General features: G+C 35.2%; 1 protein-coding gene across 1 annotated transcript in view; it reads right to left on the bottom strand.

Annotated features, from left to right (window-relative positions):
- Positions 1-27,107, bottom strand: part of LOC149416805 (serine/threonine-protein phosphatase 2A 56 kDa regulatory subunit epsilon isoform-like) — a 55,576-nt gene that overhangs the window by 6,121 nt on the left and 22,348 nt on the right. The window contains exons 2-7 of the mRNA XM_089640974.1: positions 18,359-18,555; positions 13,805-13,999; positions 11,222-11,412; positions 10,324-10,537; positions 2,143-2,262; positions 2-231 (exon numbers count right to left, since the gene is read on the bottom strand). Coding sequence (XP_089497100.1) covers positions 2-231; positions 2,143-2,262; positions 10,324-10,537; positions 11,222-11,412; positions 13,805-13,999; positions 18,359-18,555 — 1,147 coding nt within the window. The remainder of the gene's footprint in view (position 1; positions 232-2,142; positions 2,263-10,323; positions 10,538-11,221; positions 11,413-13,804; positions 14,000-18,358; positions 18,556-27,107) is intronic.

The following is a 27,107-nucleotide window of genomic DNA, read 5'->3' on the forward strand; positions in this document are numbered from 1 at the left end:
CTTTTGGCGCTCAGCCTTGTAGCTGGCCGTGAGTTCGTCAAACAGCTTGGAGTTCATCTCCATGAAGGTCTTGAGCACATTGTAGACCAGCGCCACAATGGTCTGGTTCCAGTGCTCTTTGCTGATGCGGTACAGCGCCGGGAACATGATGGGCATGATCATCTGGTTGTTCTCCTCCATCAGGGACATCACATACTCGTTGTTCCAGATGTACAGCGCCCGCTCGGCAACCTGGAATGGTGGCCAAATTATTGTTACAAATGTTCCACATACTTAACTCACTAACCATCTCACCGATTCCCAGGGGTAGGCTTAGAGGACAGACCGTCAAACTCTTCATTCGCATTCATACATAATCTCACACATACTCTTCTGTTGTTCTGACTCTTGACATGGCCTGACTGAAATATCTGGTTCACTTGATCTTGCCATCAGTGGCGGCTCGTGACTTTTGGGTGTACTAGAGTGCTAATATTAAAAAAAATTGCATTTCTGATGTTGTTATAGCTGAAAACGATTTTTAATTTTTTTTCAAAAATCAATTTTTTGTATGAAGATTTTCAGGAAATTTCAGTATAGCCGTGCGCCGCACGGAATTCCTGAAAATCTTCATACAAAAAATCAATTTTTCGAAAAAAATAAAAAATCGTTTTCAGCTACAACAACATCAATAATGCCATTTTTTGTAATATTAGCACTCTAGTAACACAAAAGTCACGAGCCGCCACTGCTTGCCATGTCTTCCTCGGGCGTCCCTGACTTCTTGTACAGTTAACTTTTGAGTAATATACTCTCCTTACACTCCTTCTTTCTCTACATGCCCAAACCATATAAGCATCCCTTTCCTAATCTTACTCATCACGCTTACATCAGCCTGTAGCGATCGACGCTCCTAGAATGTTCCAAAAAGACGGCCAGTATAAAATGCATGGGCTGCGAACATACGAGACATTTTGCAAGACACAATTAATTGCGTAAAGTAAATATGTGCCAGCTACCTACTGTCTACGAGCACCTACTTTCCGCTGAACGAACTACCTACGTCAATAAAATTGCGAGTTTGACTAGGTACATTACGCGCATCCGCCAGAAGTTTCTAGGCAACTGCCTAGGCATAATTTCAGCGCCACCGAAACGTCCCGATCCAGCGAGGCTGGCAGTTTACCAGCGGTCTCGTGAAGCTACTGCCGCCGTCGGCTTGGCTATATAAATAGGCCCGACGCAGCGAGTCAGTCAGTCAGTCATTAGTCAGCCAACAATTTGCAGTCTTGCGAGTGACCCGTCCCTCGCTGCACCTCGGACCTCCGTACAATACACCCGGCTCTGCACGGTTCAACCATGGACTCCTACGGGATCATCACAGCGCCCTGGCTTCAGCATCCCTGGCCAGCGCTACATCCACTCGCCTAGACCCTGCGGCATCCTCGCCGGTCTGCGCCTCGGCCCGCGACATCCTCGCTGGCCTGCATATCCCGCTCAACCGCCGACCAGATGCTTCGTATCCCTGGCTACCTTGTTCAGCACTGGAGCACCCGGAAGACCCATGGTCTTAACCAGTTCCTGGCACATTTACGAGTCCGGTCTCAACGCGCCGTTGCCACCTACCGCCTAGACCACTTCACCTCCTGCATCCGGTGTCATCGCAAATGGTCTCGAAGTCATCTCCCATGCTGCATCTTGACTCAATAAAAACACTGTGACCTTCAACAACCTCTTTCATTGTGTCTCCGCTACCTGATCCCCAAAAGCCTTTCATTCTTTGCAAATCTCCACATGGTTTTATCACATATACGCCTCAGGGGTCTCATTTCTACAGTATTCAGTCTACTTTCATCCTTTCCCAGCCAGTTCCATGCCTCACTGCCATACATCATACTCCATTATAGACTGCTAACTTGGCTTCAGTCCCCCAATAATATAATGGACTTTGGGGCATTTATCCTTCTTTCAATATCTCTACCAGCCTTTCCTTCTCTCGTAATACCCAGATTTGAAATCAATCAACAGCTTCCCGTTCCCCAATTGGGGATACCATAGTCCCAGTACGGCTCCACTCGGAACAACCCGTTGGAATTCACTGGAAGAACACTGCAATATCTATACTTGTCTATTGAATGGCATAGACCTACTATTATTGCATACCTGAAAGTGAGGGCTGGAGACACACCGGGAGATTTGCCGGAATAGGGGCTCTTGAATTTTAACAAATTGTGACGGCTCTATAACATCTAGGATTTCTTCTATTTCTCCCAGGAACATAACCTGCAAACAAAAACATTACAATTAATCATGGTTAATAATCATTGGTTTGTCTGCAGCATCAAAAACTCTCAAACTAATAGCCTGGCATGGCGAAAATTGCAAGTTGCACAGCTCGCAACTTTGTTTTCATCGCAATATGGATATTTTTTTAAATTTAAATTAAATATTTGTATTTTTTACAAAAAAATTACAATTTTTATATGTTTATACAGTGTTATAAAGGAAAATAAACATAGCTTTTCCTCATCATTAAGAGACAAGGCTCTTATGTTTGGTGAGGAGGATTCTAGCCCAAGTAATAATAATAATAAAATTTGATCATTTATATAGTGCCGTTTTCGTGAAAAATCACCTCAAGGTCCTATATAAAATCATGAAGCAATTAATAAAATATTGTAAATAAAAACAAAAAGATAAGTAAGGTATTAAATCTCGTACTATGTACGTACAGTATAGTATGTATGTACATATTTGTAACGCCAATGGTTGTGTTACAAACATTGAAGGTACCTTGACAAGGTTATAATGCCGCTCCAAACTTATATACCTATGCACAATTTGTCAGAAGCCTTTCAAATTAAGCAAATAATATTTTAGTTATTTGCTGATATTTTTAGCTGAAATCCGACGAAACTGTTAACGAGGAAGGACATGTATGATACTAAACTGACAAACAACAATAATACCAAGATAGATACCAAGTGGTAGAAACTCAAGTATCGCCCTAGTGAAAGACTCATCATTCAGAATCGAAACATTGCTTGAAACGGCTACCTATGTTTGGTGACCAGATCTGATCTGAGCCTGGCTATCTCTTACGAACCTTCCTCTCGAACATAATCCAATTGGGGACGCTATAGTCCCATTGACTCTGGACAGTTGGGACTCTTGTGCAGTATACACATTAAATAAAGTCTATTCTGATCCTTTCCTGTCTTGTTTTATATGGATTATGAATATTTTTGATAATCCAATATTTTGTTACAATACAGTGAAACTTCAGATGAAAGGTTGTGCTGCTTTTTCATACAAAACTTAAATTTGGATTTGAAGCCATAATGACTAAACAATTATTTTTTTATCAAAAGGTGTTTCAAATATCTAGTACGGATATCGTCGCATTAATTCGTAGAATGCATAACCACCAAATGTAAAATTTTACAGGAGGCACAAAAAACCTCGTAGTGAAAAAAAATTAAAGACGGCTCATTCTTTTTATTTATGTTTCGAACATATAATATATTTGGAAATTTATTTTCAATCATTAAACTGTAAGATAAGGCTTTCTATTTCAAATCGGAGTTAGGAAGTTTACATAAAAACCGAGAATGGAGATACGTATTTTACCAAAGATACATACTTTTCTGCGAACAGTTTTATGAACAACCTAGCGGAAAATTTGGGAGATAGGAATTTTACATTCACAAAATAAAACACAACAATGTATGTGTATGTCGAGGCAGTCTATTTAGATGCATTTTAATGATGCGGAAGGTTATCGTTAAAGGAGTGGTAATCCTTTTCTAATGTCTGTTTTAAGTCTTGTAAATGCTGGTACTTTTCCTTCCTTAAGGGATTAAATCTGACTCTCAAGTGAAATCTTCAAACTCTGGAGATCATTACAGATTCGGCGACGGTTTTGTGCTGGGTGAGATCTTCACTGACCGGGAGTAGTCGTGTCAGAGATGCTCGTTAAGTGACGCTTGGGGTTGATGAAGGAGATTGTAGAAGAATTTGATCTGACATTGTCGATCACCCTTGTTGTCCTGTAGAAATAAAACTGATGTACTTACTAGGGTTTGCAAGACCCGGGCAAAGAGTAGCCATGACAGGAAACGTTGTAAAAGAGACTCCTCAGAGTGTGAAGATAGGTGGGAGAGACTTGAAAGTGGAACTGGTGAGCAAACATGTGCTTTAAGCGTAGAAACTCTTCATGCTCAGCATCACTTTGGAGTAAAGTGAACGCTTCATCTTGCCCGGCTGGTCGATCCCGAGGCGAGAAGAAAGGACGTCGATAGATGCGTGCGTTCCTGCGTACAATGCAGGACAATTGACCCTCCACCATCATCCCATGAACCGGGTAATCTTAATGTTGTGACAACCTGGAGTCGCTTGGCAGTTGATGTTACTCATTTCGGTAGGAAATGTTTACTCACATTTATCGATTGCGGTCCAAGTAGATTTGCCGTGTGGCGGGAAATTGAGTCAGATAATGCAGCTTCGATTATCAGACATTTGGAAGAAGTGTTTCGGGAAAGAGGCCCGCCCAAAGTAGTTCTCATGGACAATGGTACTGCATTTTGTTCCTACAGTGTTACAGATAAGTGTAAGAGATGGAATGTTCGTCAAAGATTTTGCGCGGCATACCGACCAGCTGGAAACGGTATAGTTGAACGACATCATCAAACAATAAAGAGAACTGCAGCCAGAAGTGGAAGCGATCCCCTGCAGGCAGTGTTTTGGTACAATCTTTGGCTGCAAAAAGTTAGGATGATCAAGGTGTTGCGCTGTCTAGTATAGTTCACACTTACTCGTGGAGACACCCTTCTGCGCAAGTGAATATAGAAGAGGAAGTATTGACTGAGTTCTAAGTGGGCGATCTTCTTGCGGTTAAGCCAGTAGATGGGAGATGCACATCGTGCATGGAAGGGTGACAGGACTTACTTCAGTCAACAACATCGAAGTAGATGGCATACCAAGACATGTGCTTGACCCGCGGAAGATGCCTGACAGAGAACGGACTGTGTCTGAGGAGAGACGAGATGGAATTGCCGCACGTTCCACTGTCAATATTTTGGGTTTGTTTAAAGAGGTCAGTGAAGAACCGGATCCGGATATGCATCAGGAGATCCACTTGCAAAGAGATGGTGACCTTGAAGAAGAGATAATCACAGAACAACGACCTATTGGGTAGGACGCGAAGGGCTCCGGGTTAGTTAAATCAATTCGTGCAGTGATGATGACATCAGGAGGGCGTGTGGTGATAAGCAGGTACCACTGTAAAAGCGGTGAACGCAACCGCAGAGGCACATAAAACAAGAGAGCTACGGCAGAGCGTCACACGATGCAGAAGACGTCAGTTTAGACTACAGATACAAAACACTATTCGTGACTTCACAATTGAAATTAAGGTTATAAAATGTTCAAAATTGATTAATCAACTTATCTCAGTTAATTTCACGGTAAAACTATTACACCGTAAATAAATTTCCTCAGTCAAAAACACAACAAGCGTGCACGGCTCACCGGCCAATACTGAATTAAGGAGTTTCGAAGTATTCGCGAGTAAAAATGGCACCATGATTTTACGCAGTTTTCTAATTTGTGTTTATCTAAAAGGTTATATTTTTTTTTAATTTTCCAGTTTTACTAGTCGATGCGGGACTAATTTTAACACCAGATGGCATTAAAAACGTATTTTCGAAAAATTTGGAGCTACGCAGTCTACGAATTAATGCGACGATATTCTGTTATTATAATAATTCAATTCCTGGAACGAGGGTTTTTATTACCCTGAAACCTGAAACAAATCTCTCTATCTCTGTTCCGCACCCACTCAACTCCTAGGTGCGAGCGAGCGGAGAGTGTCGGGCGCATTTAACAAAAGCAGGTATCGGCAAACACAGTTAGGCGGATTATAATAAATATTTAGAAGTGCATGCCAGTTTTTAAAAAGAAAATTGTCCTACAGTTGTGTTCCGAGGAGATAATATTTATATTTGCTTTTTCAAACCTTTCAAAATGGATTCTGAAAATTACGAAAGTGATGACGAAATCGTCGCAGATAATTTATCTGCCTGTTCTAGTAATTATTTGCCTGAATTCCATAGTTAAAATGAAGAATCTAGTGAAAGTGAAGAAATTCCTTGCAGGAGAAGAATGTCAGTGATGCCATTACAGTTCAGTAATTCTGAAGAAAGTGATATGGAGGAAGAACAATGAAATATTAGATGAACAATTTTTAGACGTGAACTGTAACTGATTATATAAAGGTGGTTAGAAACTTAAACCTCATAGTGTATGGTGATCAGAGATGTGCTTTATTTCAAATAAATCCATTTCAAATGGAAATGCAAAATGCAAAATGGGTATTTCCCATTTTGCATTTTAAATGCTTTTCTAAAAACCATTTTGCATTTTAAATGCTTTTCTCAATGCATTTTCCATTTTAAATGCTTTTTTGCAACATTCTTCCTACTATCTCCACTCATCTTTTTTTCATAAGCCCCAAATATCAGTCGGTCCTCAACATCGCTATGAGAGATAATTTCCATTTGTCAAGTTGCTCCCTGGTAGGAGCCCTGGCAATTGAGTGATACCATTACAAAAATACTGATTCAAATACTGAACATGGGGCCCCTGCCATGACGCTGTAATATTAAATGTTGTATAGCAGTTTCTACGTTTTTACGTTGGCAACATTAGTCCAGCGCAAATTTTTTGTGGTTTCATATTCTGTAGTCGTGGTGTTTTTGGATTTACCATCATGTAATATGGTTTGTTCTACATTGATGTCCATTATTAAATGACCAAAGTGTTTAAAAATTTTATAATTATTTTAATTGTTTGACCTGAGAAACCATTTTGCATTTTAAATGCATTTTGAAAATAGGTATTTTGCATTTTGCATTTGAAATGCTTTTCTAAAAACCATTTTGCATTTTGCATTTTCAAATGGAAAAGTTTTGACCCATTTCCATTTTGCATTTCAAATGGTTTTGGGTACCCATTTTGCACATCTCTGATGGTGATACACAATAAATAATATTACGTGAGCAATACGAGAAGCATTCTACCGTAAGTGATTATTTTAAATTTCATTTGAAAAAATAACTAATATTATTACCACATTCCGATGGTTTTGGTCTGCTGTACCGTGCGAGGGGCAATTGCACACATGGTATTTGAATGGGTAATAATGTGTTACTCTGACGATACTAGAGATGTGGCAATTGTTTTTGTTTTTATAATAATTTGTAATTTTATAAAATTGAAACCTAGTTTATACTTAAAAAAATGAACCCTAATGACCCAACAATGACTTTGTTTTCGATTAATTAAGTTGCATTAGAAATAATACTTGGTTTTCGGCTAGAAATTTTATAGCTTGGGTATGCTGAGTTAGTATGTAAAAAATTTTATTAAAATATTTCCATTATTTTCGAAGATATAGCGATTTAAAACATACGAACAGACAGAAAGGATTGGAAAAAAATCCTTCCTAACTTTTGGTGTGTAGATGCCACAGACATAGGAATTAATAGACGAGAAGATAATGGCGAGGGGTAAAATCAACTGTTGAAGAACGAAGGGAGTGAAGCTGACTGTGATTCGTCAATAAATCAATCTGACAGTAAATAGGCATCTCGCATTATAATATCACCATTTACTTCTTAAAAGTAAAATCTGCTTTTGAATGAATAGACATTTTTACATGGGAGCGCAAATTACTCGCCACGTTATGAACAAATTTGCGGAAGTCCAAATTCGGCAAAAAAATTCGGTTCCATTTTCAGAGTCGAATATTTCGTTTAAGTATTTAGTTAAGACACTTTTATAAATGTTCATAATTTACTTCCCAGCAACCAACCAGCTTTGTGTTTCGCGTCCAGACGTTTCTCGATGTGATAGTAACAACTGATTCATATTATACGATGTGAATATGCTTAAAATAAAGTAAAATAATGCTTATATATGGAATGTAATACGACAATTGGGTTTATTCTCTTTTTCACATCTATTTTTACAAGTTTTCATAGTACAAGTCAACATTTTGCCGTGTTATTTCGTAAAATGAACCGATGATGCCTCGACCATAGTTCGCACAAGAATGATGACGTCACGTTTTCAAATTTCACTTGAGGCCATACGCGAGCACAGCCGGCTCCAATGGAACCGGTATGGGGAGTGGGGATAATACGCTTTTAATCACTTAGGGCAGGTCTACTAATATTCATATGTCTATGGTAGATGCTTAATTTTCACCGTCCGCCAGCTGATTCTATTTTCATAATAACTTTATAATTTATAATCTTCTCCATAATATGGTGGTCCATAACCGTTTTAAGGAGAATATATTTTTTCAAAAGCATGTTTTTGTAAATTGTAACCACCTTAACAGATAACGTGTTTATACATTAATTACAAAAAAAATAGTACATAATATACCATATGTAGTTTCCTCAAAATCACTAGTAAAACTCGAAAAGCAGTCGACCAGTATCGCTGCAAATTTGAATGTTTGTTCTTATTAGTGTCAGGAGTGTTTAGAGAGTGGTTTGAATGGTACAAGAAGTCGGGGAAGCCCAAGGAATACTTAGCGCAATAATAAGTCGATGTAATGTAAATTTTTAGCAGTAACATTGTAGTAGCGAATGGTGGAGGAAGTCGGAGATGCCCGAGAAAGACATTAGCAATAGCGAAGCATTGCGGGATCCATTAGTGGTATATAATAATGTGATACAAGTCTCCCATTTCCTTATCTTCTCGTCTCTTGTATGGAAGAATATTTAATCAAAAGGAAACTATCTAACGCTGTAGAATGGGTAATAAACACAAGTCATTTTTTTTTGTAATGATTTGTGCGAAAGTGAAAAACATTTTTTCTGTAATATAATAATATATGTACATTTTTTACACATAACATCACTAAATGACCCAAAACTGACTAACTTCCATTTATTTGTGTACAGTCAAACTTGGTGATAACGAGCACGAGGGGACCAACTAAATTTTCTCCTTATAGTTATTGATTGTTTTATCCAAAATAGGTTCTTTAACCCTTGAGACGTTGTTGATTTGCACGGATCGAACCTTCTACAAGCTTCCATTTTTTCAAAGACAATAACAAGCACTATTTCGTTCTCTTTCTGACATAAAAGAAATAATTAATTTTTAGATGAGAGGAAGAGAGATATATGCATTTTAATAATGTGCGGTCGTTCTGGGACAAATATGGTCTTAGGAGAGTATAATGCGCGCACGGCATTTGGGACTGTTTGGGTCTTAGAAGGTCCCAAGGGTTAAAAGTCGTATGTAACTACCTCCCTGCCTCTACTATCAATATATTCACAGTAGTACAGTATATTTTTAAAATAAAAAAAAATCTAAATGTTTGGGGTAATTCTTGAAAACCCTGGCTGAGAGTTTTGGTTAATTTACACTGCATTTCCTAAATGGAACCAAATTTGAAGAACCGGTTAGCATAACACGAAAAACCATAATTCTTGAGTCAACGAAAACAAAAAATATCAGCTTGTATGTCACAGCCTGTGCGAAATATAGGCAAAGTGGCCCCCTGCTGAAAATGTTGTGCATCACTATCATAAATTTACCCCGTGCAGGGATGTAGGTACTCGTAACTAGGTACCTTCATAAACATATTTATTGGTTTTTAAAACAAAAAATTGACGATGAGTTGTAATACAAAAGAAGACATAAAAAGGGAACAAATTTGTGAAGCTCAAATTTCACGGATTTTATGACAATTTTACATTGTTCCCGATGGATAGCAATAGTTCACATAGCTGACAATCTTATGCTACGTATACATATGCGAGCCAAACTAACGAACTGAACCTCAACTTATGGGAAAGGAACGAATCCGCGAAACGCCGTTTGCTGTTGCTTCGTTCCTTTCTCATAATTCAAGGCTCGGTTCTCGATTCGATTCGCAAATGTATACATACCATTACGCAGGTAGTACCATAAGAATATGAATCCGTACCTAATAGGAAAATCCCGCCCCTTTGTTTGTTACTACTTACTTCTATGTACTTATGACAATGTAAAAAAAAAAAACACTCAAATATATGTATTATTTTCAAAGATATAGCGGTTTAAGGCAAAATCCATTTTCTCAAATTAAAGTGTATTAGAAATTAAACTTCTTAAGTAATTTCACTGTATACAAATTGATTTGGTACAGTTTTTATAAATATGTTAAAAGTACAAATAAAGATAAAATTAGAAACACTCCATTAGACCTAAAGAAACCCTCGAATTGGAGGATAACTGGGGTGAGAAATTGAGTGAGGTGTGAATGTTGGTTTGGTACAGTACCTCCTTCTGGGAGCACGTCTTGGGCCAGAACTTGAGCAGGCCGCGCACCACGGGCTCCGTGAGCGTGGCGTCCTTCTCCAGGAACTGCACCACGCAGTAGGCCAGCTGCGCATGGTACAGCGCCAGGCACTTGACCTTGTGCAGTGGCAGGAGCACCTTCACCAGGAACTGCTTGTGCTCCGTCTTCAGCGGCAAAGCAAACCCATTGATTATGCTGGAACCAGACAACACAACACATTTTTTTGGTTACTATGCGTGTTGCGCTTCTTCCTTCTTTAGCTAACGTTTCGGACAGCATTACATCAGATTGTGGTGAGGTGCTGCGCGCGTTAATCCTATTAATCCTAGCTGGTATTTCAGTTTAACAATTAGTTTAATTATTGAGGTTTTTGGATTACAATTTCAACACATATATTATTCTCATTGATTAGTAACCAAATACGGGGGTCTAGCACGGTATGTCGACAAATAAGCAGAATCGATAAGACAAACTAAGCTGCTCTAGTGTCTAGAGGTAACCATTCACAAGAGATAAAATAGTGTTTATCAATTGATTTTACTAAAGGAGCCCATATAGTTACATTATTTATATATGTAACACATTAATTTATTATTTTTTAAAAAGAAAGAAACATTCCCAGGATATAAATAATGATGCTTGTGTCGTGATGGAGGACGGAGTCAGCCAAGTATTTGAAAACATTACACCTGGGTGGGTCTGGACTCAGACGCGATGCCAACTCAGCCACTGACCTTATTGGAACTGCCCGAATATATCTACATATTATTATAAGTAGTTACAATTGATTTAATATGCTTGATTTTGCCCTTTTGACTGTTAAAAAACTTTTATGGTGTCAATGTTGACTATTTGAAGGTTTCTGTTACTCTAACTAACCTGCCGAGTATCTCGAGCAGCTCCCCAACGCCGTTGAAGTGCTCCGTCTCGTAGACGAAGCGCAGGAAGATGTTGTTGATCTGCTTGCGGATGAATGCGCGGAGGCCCAGGAACTTGCCGTAGATGCGGTGCAGCACAGTCTTCAGGAAGTCGCGCTCGCGGGGGTCCTCCGAGTCAAACAGGTCCAACAACTAAACAACAAAACAAGTTGATTATGCTCTTGCTATTTCTCCAGAGTGAAGTATTCATTATGTATGAGCGTGTATCCAATCATCAGGGCAATCAACACTTTGGAGGTTACCATTCGGAATGGTAATTGCTATAATCTGGTTTATACGCACTTGCATATTTGCAAGTACATAATGCATATTTCGTCGCCGCTTAGGTAAAGTCACCAACCCACATGCAAAACTTTTGAGATATGTAAATTTGAACATTAGAGAAATAATCTGTTTTCTATTTTTATGCAGGTAGATAAAACTTTGAAAGTCTCGTTACTTAAACTTTTAAATCAGTAAGTCTATGAAATATATTTTAGCTTTCAAATTTGCAATACTTATCTCAAAAATGTGTGTTTTGGTTTGGCATGAAGAGTGAAGATTTGAGCCGTTTTGGTCATTAGTGCATATTTGAGCCGTTTTGGTCATTAGTGCATATTTGAGCCTTTTTGGTCATTAATGCATATTTCAGCCTTTTCAGTCATTAGTGCATATTTGAGCCTTTTTTGGTCATTCATGCATATTGGAGCCATTTTGATCATTCATGCATATTTCAGTCGCTTTTATTCTTCAAAATATAAGCTTTTGAAATTAGATATTTCTTTATATCCTAAAGAAATGGACCAGATTTTACCAATTAACCCTCCCCGTGAATTTTTTTCTAAGACCTGTGTTCCAAAAGACATATTCCTGTTTTTATCGTTTAATTTAGGAGTATATTTTGAAATAGTTACAAGTGCATATTTTAGACTTTGTGAGTGCATATTTTGGCAATGATAGTTCATATTTGCATGCATATTTCGCCATTTCAACTGTGCGTATATCCAGTGTCTAATGATTGGATACTCTTCTTTTTCCTTACAAAATTAGTTACACCATGCAACATGAAACAACTTGTGTATTTGTAAGTATGCAAAGTGGAAATAATAGTATAAATAAATAACTTATAAAAAGCATCTTGTCCGAAAATTTTACAATCATGGTACAGTTTATGAAAAATAACAGATTAAAGACTTGACTAAATGCATCACAGAGTTTGCACAGAATTGTATACATACATTGAATTTCCGAAATGTTATTTATAGATTTGAAAACACACCTATGTATTAGAGAAAAATTAGTTAAATTTTGATAAATAAACATTAAAAGAGAGCAAATTAAATCCAACAATGGAAAACAACATAGGAAGTTTTTTACTTGCCGAAAATACAGCATTTAATATGAGATGTATGTATTTGCATCTGATGGCAGAACAATAACAAGTAATGAATAACTCAAAGAATTCAACAAATGAATGACTATTACAGTGTCCATTTGATTTGCCATCACTTTGTAAAGTTACTGATATACCCATATCCACGTTCTGCATGAAATAAAGATACTTAATGCGACATTCATTTCATTAAAAAATAATATCTTATTCCGACACATGTCAACTGTTAAAAATTAAATCCGAAAAAAGAGGACACTTGGAATGTATTATTTGTGCACACTTATAGTTAGGAGTGTTTAAAAAAATATATGTTCAAACTAGTTTGGAATACCCGCCCGCAGTCTCCTCTTACCCCACAAACGCGTAAAGATACTGGGTGCACATAGTAAAGTCTATCAATTTTAATATCAGTTTAAATTTAAACTTGCGATTCAGTTCGACAATATTCTTTTTGGTGACCGGATAACTCATTAAAATGACCATTCAACACACCTTTAAAGTGATAAGTCATGAAAAGTGATGAAACAAAAATAGGTTACGTAAGTAACTATTTAACCTAGTTTTTGTTTCATCACTTTTTAAAGGTGTGTTGAATTGTCATGGAAACGTTATTTTTATATATATTTTTTTCATTCTTCAGCTTCCTAACAAAAATAACATTACAGTACTGTCTCAGTAATCCGCCTCTTAATTATCCGACACCTACTATAATCTGGCATTATTTTTACTAGTTGAGAGTACAGACTCAAGCTCTACAATTCACATGTAAAATTTAGAAATCCACCGCATGCCTAGACTCAAGCATTTTTCGTAGTTCTTGAAGAGCACCAGCGGCATAGAAGGATTACTGCTGACATTTTACGCCAAGCTGCCACGAAAATGTTTCATCGCAACGGGTTATTGCGTTTCGCATACAACATTTTGAGAGGTATAGCAGTTTAGTAAAGCGGGAAACTGTTTTAAACCTTTCCTGTGGAATTCTACGATTTGTGCTCTATTGTAATCATTTAGCGCAGATGTATTACGGGCGTAGTTACACATTCACAGAACTGAGCGAGGACAGAAAAGGAATGAGGAATGGCGAAGGACCACAGTCAGTGGAGAGATTCGAGGAGGTGAAACGGAAAGTGCCGCTGTGATGGAGTAACTAACCTGCAGCACAAACTTCTGGTCGATGACCTTCTTGCCGATGGTGGGCTGAAAGTCCGAGGACTCGAGGAAGCGAAGGAAGAACTCGTAGACCAGCTGCAGGTGCGGCCAGGACGCCTCCAGCGTGGGATCGTCCTCCTCGGGGTCAAAGTCGGGGTTCTCGCTCGGGGGCAGAGTGCGGAATAGGTTGGCCGATATCTGCAACAACAACACACATCACTCAGAAACAATCCTTAAATCATTTTAAATACATGTCCGCTGGGTTGATGGCTTGACACTTGACTTGTTATGTCCCGGTCGCTGTCTTAATACTTGTAGTACAGTGATATAATGATGGGAGAGTCTAATCGGCTTTTACTGAATTCTAAAAAATACCTTTCCCACTCGGGCCAATCAGTTCGCTTTTGGAAACAGTTTATGTGATCTCATAGTAATCGTTGTATCTCCCTTACTGTCATGGTCAGAAATATGAAATAAACGGTGTTAGAAAGAGAATACATTTCATTATTTCATAATCAGTAATTTTAGTTACAAAAAACGCTAGGTGAGCCATTTTAAGATAAAAAAAAAAACTTTTATATTTTTACTTAAAAATTTTAATATTTCAAAAATTACGTTTATTTCTAAATTTCTTACCTTAAAAAAAAATGTTTTGTTTTCGTCCAGAAATATTTCATTTATATGGATTTTATAGTGGAAATACCTCGATCTTCTCAAAGAATATGCCAGAGGATTGAGGTGTCCTGAGGTGAGGACTGAAATGTCCTATTACATATTGATGTTAAATGTTTATCAGAAACAATTTTTAAAGTTAACATACAAGGAAAATATATTGTTAAAATAATAAAGTTTAAAAAATAGGGAATATGTGGATCTACGTAAATTTTAGTACCTACTGAGAGGGTTAAATCCTGGGTTAACAAACATAAAACACACTTTTTAGACAGGTTGGTTGGTGTGAGGATTCTTTCATACGGGAATATTGCCGAGTTCACACAAGGACAATACAGAAAACAATACAACAGTTTCCTGTCCCAGCTACGTGAACAGCCTCGACTATGCAGGTCATGACAATTGGACAATACAAAATAAATATAAACGAGATCCGAGAGCCGAGAGACATTTACTCGTAGACAATGCGGCCGGGGGTGCGGTGATGGAGGTAAGACATCCTCCTGCGGAGATAGCCTGTCCGTCGATCTCTAGGACAAACTCTTAGTTCATCGGCCTGTCCTCCACACTTCTATTCACACTAGCATAATGGATCCAGAGCTGTGAGCTGTGACAATACAATATTGTCCTGCGTATGTGAACTAGGCATTACAATTAAAGAATCTAATAGATATTTTCAAGACTTATCTATGTACATCGTGATAACAATATTCCGTTTATAACTTTAACTGGAGATTACATCTTCAAGGTTAACCGATAACTACTTTTTTGTATTTCTTGGGCATTAACTATGTCATCACTTTGGTTGTAACTGAATATTACCTTATTCTGAGTTATGGTGTTCCAAAAATTACAATGTCGATTTATCGTAACGTCTATAACAATTCTGTGCATAGTCCTGAGTGAAAAATGGTTCAAGTTTGATTTGAATATGTCATTTTGAAAATTGGAACTAATTGTGTGAAGAATTCAGACAAGCGATAACGTATCGTTATATTTTCTGTTTCCTGTATTTTGTTAACTCTTGTGCATTTTTATTATTATTGTCATTATAATTTATTTTCATTATTTTTATTATTATTATCATTGTAATTTTTTTTTTCAAATATAAAAAAGATGTTCTACATAGCATGTAAAAGCCCTCTGGGAGTACAAAAAAAATATTACCAGTTGAATTCAAATAGTGCAATGGATTAAAATTATTGTTTTTTTTATAGATTTCTCACCATATTGATGAAAACAAGAAACCACTAATTTTAACCTATGCATTTTTCCAACCTAACAGGTTGCCAATGTTACCGGTTGGATATAAATAGTGCAAGGGGTTAATATGATTGGTAACTTCTTTTCCTATATAATATAATATGGATGAAAAGAAGAAAGCACTAAAATAACAGCATGAATTTTATTATTCCACTATTGATTATTGAGACTGCTTAGATTAGCAGATAGTAGAACTTATTATAATGTAAACACAAAATCCACAATCAGGTGGAGTTTAATCAATAAAGAATTATTGCTAGCAAAAGGTCATGAGAATACATAGTAAAATAAATGTTCTTATCTTTTCTAAAATGTATTTCACAAAGTACTGTGGTAGTCAAATAAAGGCACTGAGAAATGCTAATAAATGGAGTGGGCTCAGATGCAAATGGTTGAGATATTGATTGGTGTATTATTAGGAAGCAGGTTGGCAGAATGGCTCACAAACATGAAGCAACTTAAATTGTGATACAAGATCTACATTATTTATTATGGGATATTGGATTGTACTTCAGAGTAGACTGTTAATTGGTTATTCTCATATTTTAGTGTTTACTGCTTTTAGATTTATAACCTATAGTAGTTACTACCCAGTTTTACAATTAATTCACTTCAAATAATATAATATATACGTGGACTGTTTGTTGGTAATGTTACTTTTCAGAGGATTCGTGTAGAACAGTTTCAAAGTACAACAGGGTAAAGTAATTTTGGCCGATTAAGGTTTTTTTATTCTTATAACTAAATTTATGCATAAATTTTTTTTTAGGTTATTTCAATAAAACCGTAGATGAAATTGCACAACTCTTAAATCTCTCATAATTTTAAATATAATTGCAATATTTTACATCAAAATAATAAAAAAACAAATTATCACTTTCATATAAACTTTTAGATTTTAAATTAGTTATACTAATCCATAAATATTCGTTTTTATTGTCTCCTGTAAAGTTTTCATTTTGTTGCTTGAACTTTTTAGCCAAAACAGTCAATATTTCAGCGCCCTTGAGGTGATTTCTCACGAAAACGGCGCTATATAAATTAGCCAAATATTATTATTATTTATGCAGTATATGTGCAGCATGTTCCACAGTGGACGATACTCTCAGTATCGCCCTTGTGGAAAACCACCATTCATAATTGAAACATTGCTTGAAAAGGCTTTAGTCCAGATCTGAATAGCCGGGTATATTCCCACCTTCATTTTCTCAATGCTCATTCCCCTCCCCACTACCTTTAGCCTCACAACATACCCCATTAGGGATTCCATAGTATCACTGCTCCAGGCGGTTGGGAGCAGTTGGGACTCCTGTGCGGTATTTAGTATTGCAGTTGATTTGTGTTTCATTCATCTGCTCTGCTTCAATTTGATCATTTTTTAAAATATGGTACTGAATGTTTACAATATCATCATAAACATTGTATTTCATAATTATTAGTTGCATTTTTTTCTATTATGTCCTCGGGACAGCAAAACTGCTGCAACTGTAGCTAATTCTACGATATAATATGCAATATTTTGTATTTTGGCTAAGCTAATCATTCCTAGCAAAATGTCTTTGTCAGCAAAAGTGAACGGAAAACTTGATTTACTGACTGATTCCCTTCTTTCTTTCACACACAAGAATACCCAAAACCATTACCAACCGAATTCCACCAAACTTGAAACATTATTTTGTACAGTAAATCATTTTCCAATAATGACAAGACAGAATATTATTCATTTGTAAGAGTTTATAAATAGATAGTCAGTCAGTCGAGGGCTACAAAAGATGATTCAACATTCCCCAAACTACTGAGCTCTCAACACAATCCAAAAGAATTAAACATTCCTAAATATTATTTAATTATAATATACTATAAACACCCAATTACTAAATACCCAATTGTTACCCCAAAGCAATAGTCCTAATATCTTAGAACAGTAGTTTTTCAAAATATCTCACTGTTGTTTTATATTATTACTAGCTGTACCCAGCCACACATCGCTGTAGCTCAGTCTGTCTGTGCAGAGAGAGAAACAATAGCGTGTGTTGCTTTTACGTGCAACAGATGACGCTGTTTTTTTCACAGATGTCCTCTAATTTTCTAGGTATATAAAAACATACGCGTATTCGAATGCAGCGTTGTGTCAAAATTTCAAAGCAATCAGAAGAGAACTTTCGGAGATTTAAGATTTTGAACCAACGAACATTTAGGACGGGTTGTTTCGGAGAATTTGAACAATTCATCAAATTTCAATGTTCATTTTCAAGTTCTGTTTTTATTTCAGTTTTGTCAAGCAACTAGCCTACAATGATATAATAACAGAACTTGAATAGGACTTTTACAGAACCCGAAAATGAACGTTGAAATTTGATGAATTGTTCAAATTCTCCGAAACAACCCGTCCTTACATTTTTATTTATATAGAAGATGTAGGTGGCCAAAGATGCAAATCGCTAATTTCTTTTATCTATAAAAAAATATCTTTTTAGTCCTTGAAATTGTCTCGGTAAATCAAGAGTGCTGTATGAATGCCCTTGAGATCCGCCACGGGGATCATGAAGACAAAAGGCCATGCAGCACTGTCGTAGATTGTATGTATTGCATTGATGTACGTGAAATGATTATGTATGTTACCATTTTGATAATCTCCGGATAGACTGGGTCCGTGAGCACCCCCCTGCCGCCGGTGATGTACTCGACCAGCTCATTAAGCGACGCCCGCTTGATCTCCTTGCCCTTGAGGTCCGCCACGGGGTCCATGAAGTCAAAGGCCACGCAGCACTGCCGCAGCTTGCGCATGAACAGCTCCTCCTGCTCGCCGCTGGACACATCTGCAATAGATGTGATAACACGGGGTCAGTAATGTACAGAACAGACTATTTGTCAATTGCTGAAGGGAGGAGAGTGTGTTAACGCCTTACATGAGCAATGTTTTACAAGAGCAGTTTTACATGAGCAGTTTCTTATATGAATATTTTACAAAAACAAATTTTTTCATGAGGCATTTCATAAGAGTGTTTAAAGAACTGTATTTCAGGGGCAATATTTTAAAAGCGAAATATTTTAAACATTTTTTAATTAGTAAATACATTTTTGTATTAGCATGCATTTTCATTCACCAAGCTAGGGGCTGCTGCTTACATATGCAATGTCATAATAATATTGTGGAGTTACTACCAAAAGTTAGTAGACATCAAAATAAGAATAGGTTTTACTTGAATAACTATATAATTCCGGTAATACAAACTCTGTAAGCAAATTTAACAACATTGTGAACAAATTTTCTGGGTCAATCCGCACCAAATCATCCAGAAAATTTTGGATTTGTCACCCACCATCTCAGATTTTGATGAAACTTTAAATTTTTAATCCTTCCATATAGATAAGAAAATATACCAAATTTTACCTTCCTACCTCAACTCGTTTTTTTTTTATGGGCAGTTGAAGTTTGGGCAAAATAAGCGTTTTTACATATTCCGAGTACTCCGGAAGAGCTTGTACCTTCAATGAAAAAAAATTGTATCTTTGTCATTTATAGTGCAAATGCAATGAAAATTTTCAATATTATCAAGAAAACTATGCTGATTGCAGAAAAAAATAAATAAACCCTTTACATTTATCTACTTGACTTTAAAAAATTACCAAAAGTAATTTTTTAAGTAATTTTTGGGACGGAAAAGGTACTTTACAAAAAAGCAATATCTCGGGAAGGTACAGTGTTAATGAAGTAATTTTTTTTTTTATTCATATCTACAAATAGCATAGAATCACATACAAAAATAAAATTCATGGCATTTTACTTGCTTCAATAAATAAAATCCATTTTAAACTTTTTTCAAACTTTTTGTAATTTTTTTTTATTCTTATCTACAATAAACATAGTACAACCTAAAAAAATAAAACTCCTGGTATTTTGTGTGCTTCACAGTGTAGAAACGTTTTTAAAATAAGAAATCTTTATCATACAGAATTGTTCTAGGTTTTTTAAATCTAGATACAAAAATAAATAAAATCCATTTTAAACTTTTTTCAAACTTTTTGTGATTTTTTTTATATCTATTTTTAGTTTGTAATTGGGCAAGTTATAGTTTAGGTATATAGCTAGTAATATAGGTTGAATGAATGGACTAATATCAAAGAAACAGTCCTAGAGACAAGTCACTACATGGAAATGATGTATCTGCAACAAGAACAAGACAGAACATGAAAATTACTATCTGCCTCATCACTAAGTTTGCAGGATACTACATGCTTTGTTTCCTCTGACATGCTTAGTTCTGAGTCAGCTTCAAAGCAGTGATCATCTATATAAATACAGTATTTGTTTCATGTTATGGTGTACGTTGTTAAAATGTCTCTAATCGAAACAAGTTTAGTTAAATGTAGTGTGGGACAACATAATGGTACTGAATGTCACAAAAAAAGTTATACTAAGTCAGAGAAATTAACGAGTGTGGATTTGTTAAGTGAATTTGAAAAAAAGCTTATTCAACAAAGAAGTTTTGTATCTACAGACTTGGTTTTCAACATTTGTGAGCACCACAGAATATTTAACTTAAATAAATATGAAACATTTCAAAAAGCTTGTTTTGACCCGTTCCAAAGCCACAAAAGGAAAATTACAAAAACTTGCGTATATGACAACCATTGGTTTTTTGGACTTGTGGTTTCCAAAGATGAAGACGAGTGTGATGTATCAATCAAGTTTATGCATCCTTTTGGCCCAGCTCCATCCTTTTACTGGCCACATCAAAAAGAAGATATTTGTTTTGTTCCACTACAAAATATTTTTAATATCGTTGACCCTCCCACAACAAAAGGTTCAGGAAGAGCTTACTATTTTCTTGAAAAAGACGTTCATCATGCTGATCAAAAGTTCAACCATCTTATGGGTCAGATCAAGAATAAAAGTAAAAAATGAACTTGAACATTTATTTGTAAACAATATTATTGTAATGTACTTTCATTTAACCTAATCCTACATTGCCTGTTTTATTTTTATTGTATTTGTTTTTTAAAGAGTTAACTTTGTATTGAAAAGAGTTAAAAAGTTGATCTTGTTATAAAATATTGCTATGGTGTATGCATTCAGGGTAAGGAACAAGGTACATTATTTTGTTGGTGCCTTAAGCTTACATTGCAAGCTTACCAGCATGTTGTAAAGGACCGAATAAGTTTGACTTTTTTTATTTGCAAATACAGTATCTAGATTTAAAAAAACTTGGAACAATTCTGTATGATTAAGATTTCTCATTTTAAAAACGTTTCTACACTGTGAAGCACACAAAATACCAGGAGTTTTATTTTTTTAGGTTGTACTATGTTTATTGTAGATAAGAATAAAAAAAAAATTACAAAAAGTTTGAAAAAAGTTTAAAATGTATTTTATTTATTGAAGCAAGTAAAATGCCATGAATTTTATTTTTGTATGTGATTCTATGCTATTTGTAGATATGAATAAAAAAAAAAATTACTTCATTAACACTGTACCTTCCCGAGATATTGCTTTTTTGTAAAGTACCTTTTCCGTCCCAAAAATTACTTAAAAAATTACTTTTGGTAATTTTTTAAAGTCAAGTAGATAAATGTAAAGGGTTTATTTATTTTTTTCTGCAATCAGCATAGTTTTCTTGATAATATTGAAAATTTTCATTGCATTTGCACTATAAATGACAAAGATACAATTTTTTTTCATTGAAGGTACAAGCTCTTCCGGAGTGCTCGGAATATGTAAAAACGCTTATTTTGCCCAAACTTCAACTGCCCATAAAAAAAAAACGAGTTGAGGTAGGAAGGTAAAATTTGGTATATTTTCTTATCTATATGGAAGAATTAAAAATTTAAAGTTTCATCAAAATCTGAGATGGTGGGTGACATGGCCTGGATGATTTGGTGCGGATTGACCCTTCTGTAAAGTTATGTGCAGGACAATAACTCAAAAAAGAAATTCAAAAACTCGCTGTGCTAACAGTATATTGTTGCCTGTACACCTATTAACCGTTTGGGTTTGTAAGCAAACGAATAGTGACACCTATTAACAGTTTGGGTCTGTAAGAAAACGGATAGTGACACCTATTAACAGTTTGGGTCTGTAAGACAATGGATAGTGACACCTATTAACAGTTTGGGTCTGTAAGAAAACAGATAGTGACACCTATTAACAGTTTGGGTCTGTAAGAAAACAGATAGTGACACCTATTAACAGTTTGGGTCTGTAAGAAAATGGATAGTGACACCTATTAACCATTTGAGTCTGTAATAAAACGGATAGTGTGAGGCCTGTATGTAAATGGTCATATAGTACACACGGCTACAACTGATATCATATTCACAGTGCATTTTACACATTGTGTTCAAGCTTACCTTTAGTCTGATTTACACTTTTGGCAGTAACTCAACAATACAAGTAAAATAATAAATGTACATAATATAATGATGAATCTTTTTTAATAAATGTCGAATGATACTAGAAAAAAAATACTAACCCGAAGTATGGAGACCTGAAGCCACTCGGAAGGTTAAACTAAATAATTAAATTAATAATGTATTGCTCAACCCCGTAGATTACTTCATCCAAGTTAAGTTTTAACACTCCATTGACACAGATAAGCATACATGAAAGAAAACGTATAGGAGGAATGATATCTTAATACATATTTGATTAATAAAGCTGTGTATAGGAAATAGCTCACATATTTCGATTCTAGATTCAACAAAAAATAATGATTCACTAAGGATATACCCTTAAATATACAGAAGCAAACAAACTCATGACATGAGCAAACAATGCAGTCTCAACAGTAAAGGATTTCACTTTGTAAATAAATATCTGCTCATCTACTTGTTTACAGTGCACATTCAAATATTACATCATGGAGATACAGATATAAATGTAACATTATATTCTCAAGAATGTACATGCATAAAATAAATGGAGGCAAGAGCTGAACAGTTTGCACTATTAATTTATATAGCGGTTTTTAACTCTTAAAGTGGATGTTTGGAATCTTTTTGAAAAACGAAGGAAAGAATGTACGCACCCTATCCATGTTTTCATTCTAAAATTTCTTAACAATGTTCGAATTTAGAAGAGCTGTTTCTTACTTGATTTGATGTATTGCCTAAACAGACAGACAATCAAAGGTAGTTAATTAACATCTAAATCATAAACCAAATCCTTTCAACGTTCAATCAAAGGGTGACCAGATAAATCATCAAAGTGATAATTCATCACATCTTTAAAAAGTTATATAAAGTAGATTAGGTTTAATTTTTTTTTTCATCGTTTCTAATGACTTTATATCACTTTTTAAAAGTGTGTTGAATTGTCACTGTGTTGAGTTATCATGAAACCCAATCAAAGCTATGCATTTAATTTTTTTTTAATACATTATGTAAAAACCTAAAGCTTGGAATAATTTAAGTAGTGCTCTACACATTTGACTTTAAGTTCCAAGTTTCCCAGATTTTCCAATCAAAGTATGAATACTGCCTGGTCTGGATGTTGTGATGTTGATTAACAAGTTTGATGAACCTTTACAGCTGCGGTAAGGATCAATGTTAAATAAATACACTAATTAAGCCAAACCAGTCTGACGACGGAGAACTGAATTAAAGGAATGCTTTCTTTCTATAACAATGCACTCAAACAATATTAATTTACTCTGTGCTGAATCTCCATTAAAGCAACCAATATCGAAGATACGCAAAAGTGTCCATTTCAGCTATGACCAGAGGCGGCTCTAGGAGTCCAGAAGTAGAAGGTAAATCGAAAAAAAATTAAATTAAATTAAATGTTAATGCATATTGCTAATGGGTATTGAATATTTAAAAAATGTATGTAATTAATTTGCCGGTACTCACATATTCTGAAGCCAGTAGTACAATATTGTTTAATTTAAGATTATTTATCTAATTATTAACACATATAACAAATTAATGTTTCTTTCTTTTGAAATATCTTTTCCTCCTAAAAAGTTTTAAAATAACTAAATCCTACCTCAGTCCATTGTTTATAAGTATATTTAAAAAGTAAACAATGAAAGCAAAAGTTCCTATATATTCATTATTGCACCCGCAAAACCACCGACAAAAATTATAACCTTTCATTTTAAAATATTGTTTTTAACCTCTTTATTTTTCTCCTTTGTAACATAAACTTGTCATGATTCAATGAATTGTTTGCGGATTTCTTTTAACACGATATCCACAGAATTTGAGATTTTAAATTATTCCATGCAAATTACTACACAATGATAAACTAATATTCAAGTTCAAGATAGCTATCGTTTATCACAAAAAAAACTTTCGACTGACATTCACATCTCCCTCTAATACCTTAATAATCCTAGGTCATAGATATCTCTATCTCACCGCGGTCATGTCCGAAAACACCTTCAAAATAAATTTTTAATGATACTAAGCATACGTCAGACATGATAGTGTTTACCTCCTTTGTCTCTATACTATAGCAAGGAGAAAGAAAGGAGATTGGTTTGGGACAAAATTTAAAGTGATCCAATCTATCTGCAATAGCTTCTCATTTGGATGCTAGATGGTACTGGAACGAATGGAAAAAACGTACGAATCAGCACAAATCAAATCTAAATTAATAATAGGGTAGTTTGTTAAATCCTTTTTTATATTAATACTGCACAATATTTTTGGGAGGTCATTGCCCAAATGACTTCCCAAGAAGAGCCGCCACTGGCTATGACTAGGGTTGCCGTAAAGTGGTTGGGTCTCATTGAGACAGAAGCTACACAACAAAACAAAATAACATGCTACACAACAAGAGTTTAAATCTAGACATTATAGGTTTGGTCCCAATATATCGGGACGAATGGCAACCCTAGTTATGACTCAGCGTCGCAAATAGGCTCTTTCGATTAAAGAACTGCAGATTTCTTAGAGGCAGATTAATTTGTTCTGTGTTAATTAAATAACACGGATTATTCCAATTTGTACTTGCAGAGGTACAGTTCCATGAAACTAATTGGTAAATTAAGTAAAAAAGAAAATAACCGCATGATATCTCTAACACAGACAAATGATACAAAGATAATAACTTTTATAGCGGTAATAATTACATTTATTCAGATTTCAAAGTTTTCTACTTTTTTCAGCTTTAATCGTAAGAGGAATCAACACAAATAGAAGATAATAATGCATCCAATATATGCAAATTTATCTTATAACATTGATAGGGGCCAGGGAAAGGTTATTTTATCTACGTAACATCATTCTAAACGATAAATTCATGTTTACGATTAGCGTCAAAAACTTTTATGTCTCATTGTGTTCTGTCGATCTTCCGAAAAGATTTAGTCCACTATCATATACAATAAAAAAATTGTTTTATGTGAATGGCTACATAAGAATCTAACAACCCAGAACCAGTAGAACTATGGAACTCATTAAATAAGGAACTTTAAAGGGCGAGAAGTGTTGGTTTATTCAGCTAAAACATTTCAAACAATCTTTCAATTCCAATTGACGGTATCTCACTGTAAGTATCAGAACTTCTACATCGAGCGCAATACATTGTAATATAATGCATTTTTATTTATACTTCTTAGGAACCCATAATCTCTAGATCCAGAGATTGCTGTTCAATCACGGAGGTCTTCAGATAATATAGACAATACAGGGATTGAAACTACAAAGCTAATAAACTCCAGGGTGTTGATGAAATTGTGATCATCAGTTAAAACTGAAGCATTGATTCACATCCAATGGAAATGTATTAATTAGCACCAAATTATATGCATCTTACTACAGGGGGCAATTAATATTAAGCAAGCCAAATACTTAGCAGGAAAAAAAATATAAATGCATCATTTTCTGCATGTTGTGAATGTACATAAATTTTCTCAAGGGGGATGAGAAAATAATGAAGGCGTGTATTAAAGTATTTAAAGAAAATAGTTAAATGCACAATCTATTTACCGTTTATGATGGTAAAAACACTGATGCCCAATTTGGCAACCACCATCATGTAGAAATGATAACATCCCTGTGACTATTGGTAAATGAACGTAGTTTCGGGTAAGGGAGTATTATTTTCTTGTGCTTACTTAAAAACATCCCAAATTGGATTATGTGTCAGAGCCTTTGCTGGAAAATCAATGAAGTTTAAAAGTTCACCAGATTTTACAGGCTAATTATTTGTACACAATGTGAAGATATACCTTTGAATCATTGTGAAATTACCTATTCTAGTGGCCTCTTAAGGGACTAAACTTTCCACAAAAACTATATTTTACGCTAATGTAATATTCATGACCTGCTGACAAATACTTAGCAGCAAAAAATTTCCATCGTACGAAAATAATATTATACAATTTAAAATTAAAAAATTGGCTAAGCTGTTACATAGCTAAAGATGCAATTTATTAATATCAAATGTTGTAAGAACTATTTTTGGTTCTTTTAGTTTCGCATCGACCACTTTGTCATTTGTGCAAAATTTTTATCATGTTACGCATGCGCTGAATTATGAATTTCACGGACAACTAGTGTTGGTATTCTACATTTATATTATGACTGGATTTACTATGCTTCATGTGTTATATCAAACTGATCATCACACCAATTCTCCGCAGCGGTAGGCACAGTGCAGATGCGTGCATTCCTTTTAGGCATATAAGCACGGCCTACCCTACCTTACTCACACATAAATAATATTAAAATTTGTTAAATTATTGCAAGAAATCAATCAAACTTTCAAAAATACACGCAAGTTATAGCAATGAATTGCAGCGCCGCTCCCGCCTCTACGGCCACTCTACTATAATGTGTCTAAAGCAGGAACTAAATATGCAAAATGGCGCAAACAACATATTCAAATGTTGACTGTGTTCTCGAAAAAAATATAGACTCGTTTGAGGTAGTATCAAAAAAGGCCACGACTTTCAGTACAAATGTAGCAATCAGTGCCATATGTTGGTACCAATATTAATTAGTACAATCTGTAATTAATTAAATGGTATAAAACAAAGTCACTATCCGCGTCTGTCAGTTTGTGCGTTTAGTTCTTCTACGCAACAGAGTTTGGTAGAATTTTTGGTTTAGATCATTTCTTCCGGAAGTTTTATATATATGTAATACATGCATATTATATTTATAGAAAGTAGAGAAATATTGAACAATGACGGGTACAAGTCAGCTAATTATTTTACTAATGAAAGGCACAAAAAATGTTATAATAAGGTTATATTGGTTTTCTGCAAACTTTCTTCATGCAACTATAAACTAGAAAAAAAAAATTATATATTAAGTATTTGGCTTGCAATATTATAATGCGATTGGTACCTAATCCTAACCAACCTCGGCTAAATCCCACAGCTTAGCTATTAGTGAAAACTTGCCACATCTGTTGTAA

Source organism: Hesperophylax consimilis, chromosome 16, assembly GCF_061612785.1.
Source record: "Hesperophylax consimilis isolate HC1 chromosome 16, BYU_Hcon_1.0, whole genome shotgun sequence".
Classification (NCBI taxonomy): Eukaryota; Metazoa; Arthropoda; class Insecta; order Trichoptera; family Limnephilidae; genus Hesperophylax; species Hesperophylax consimilis.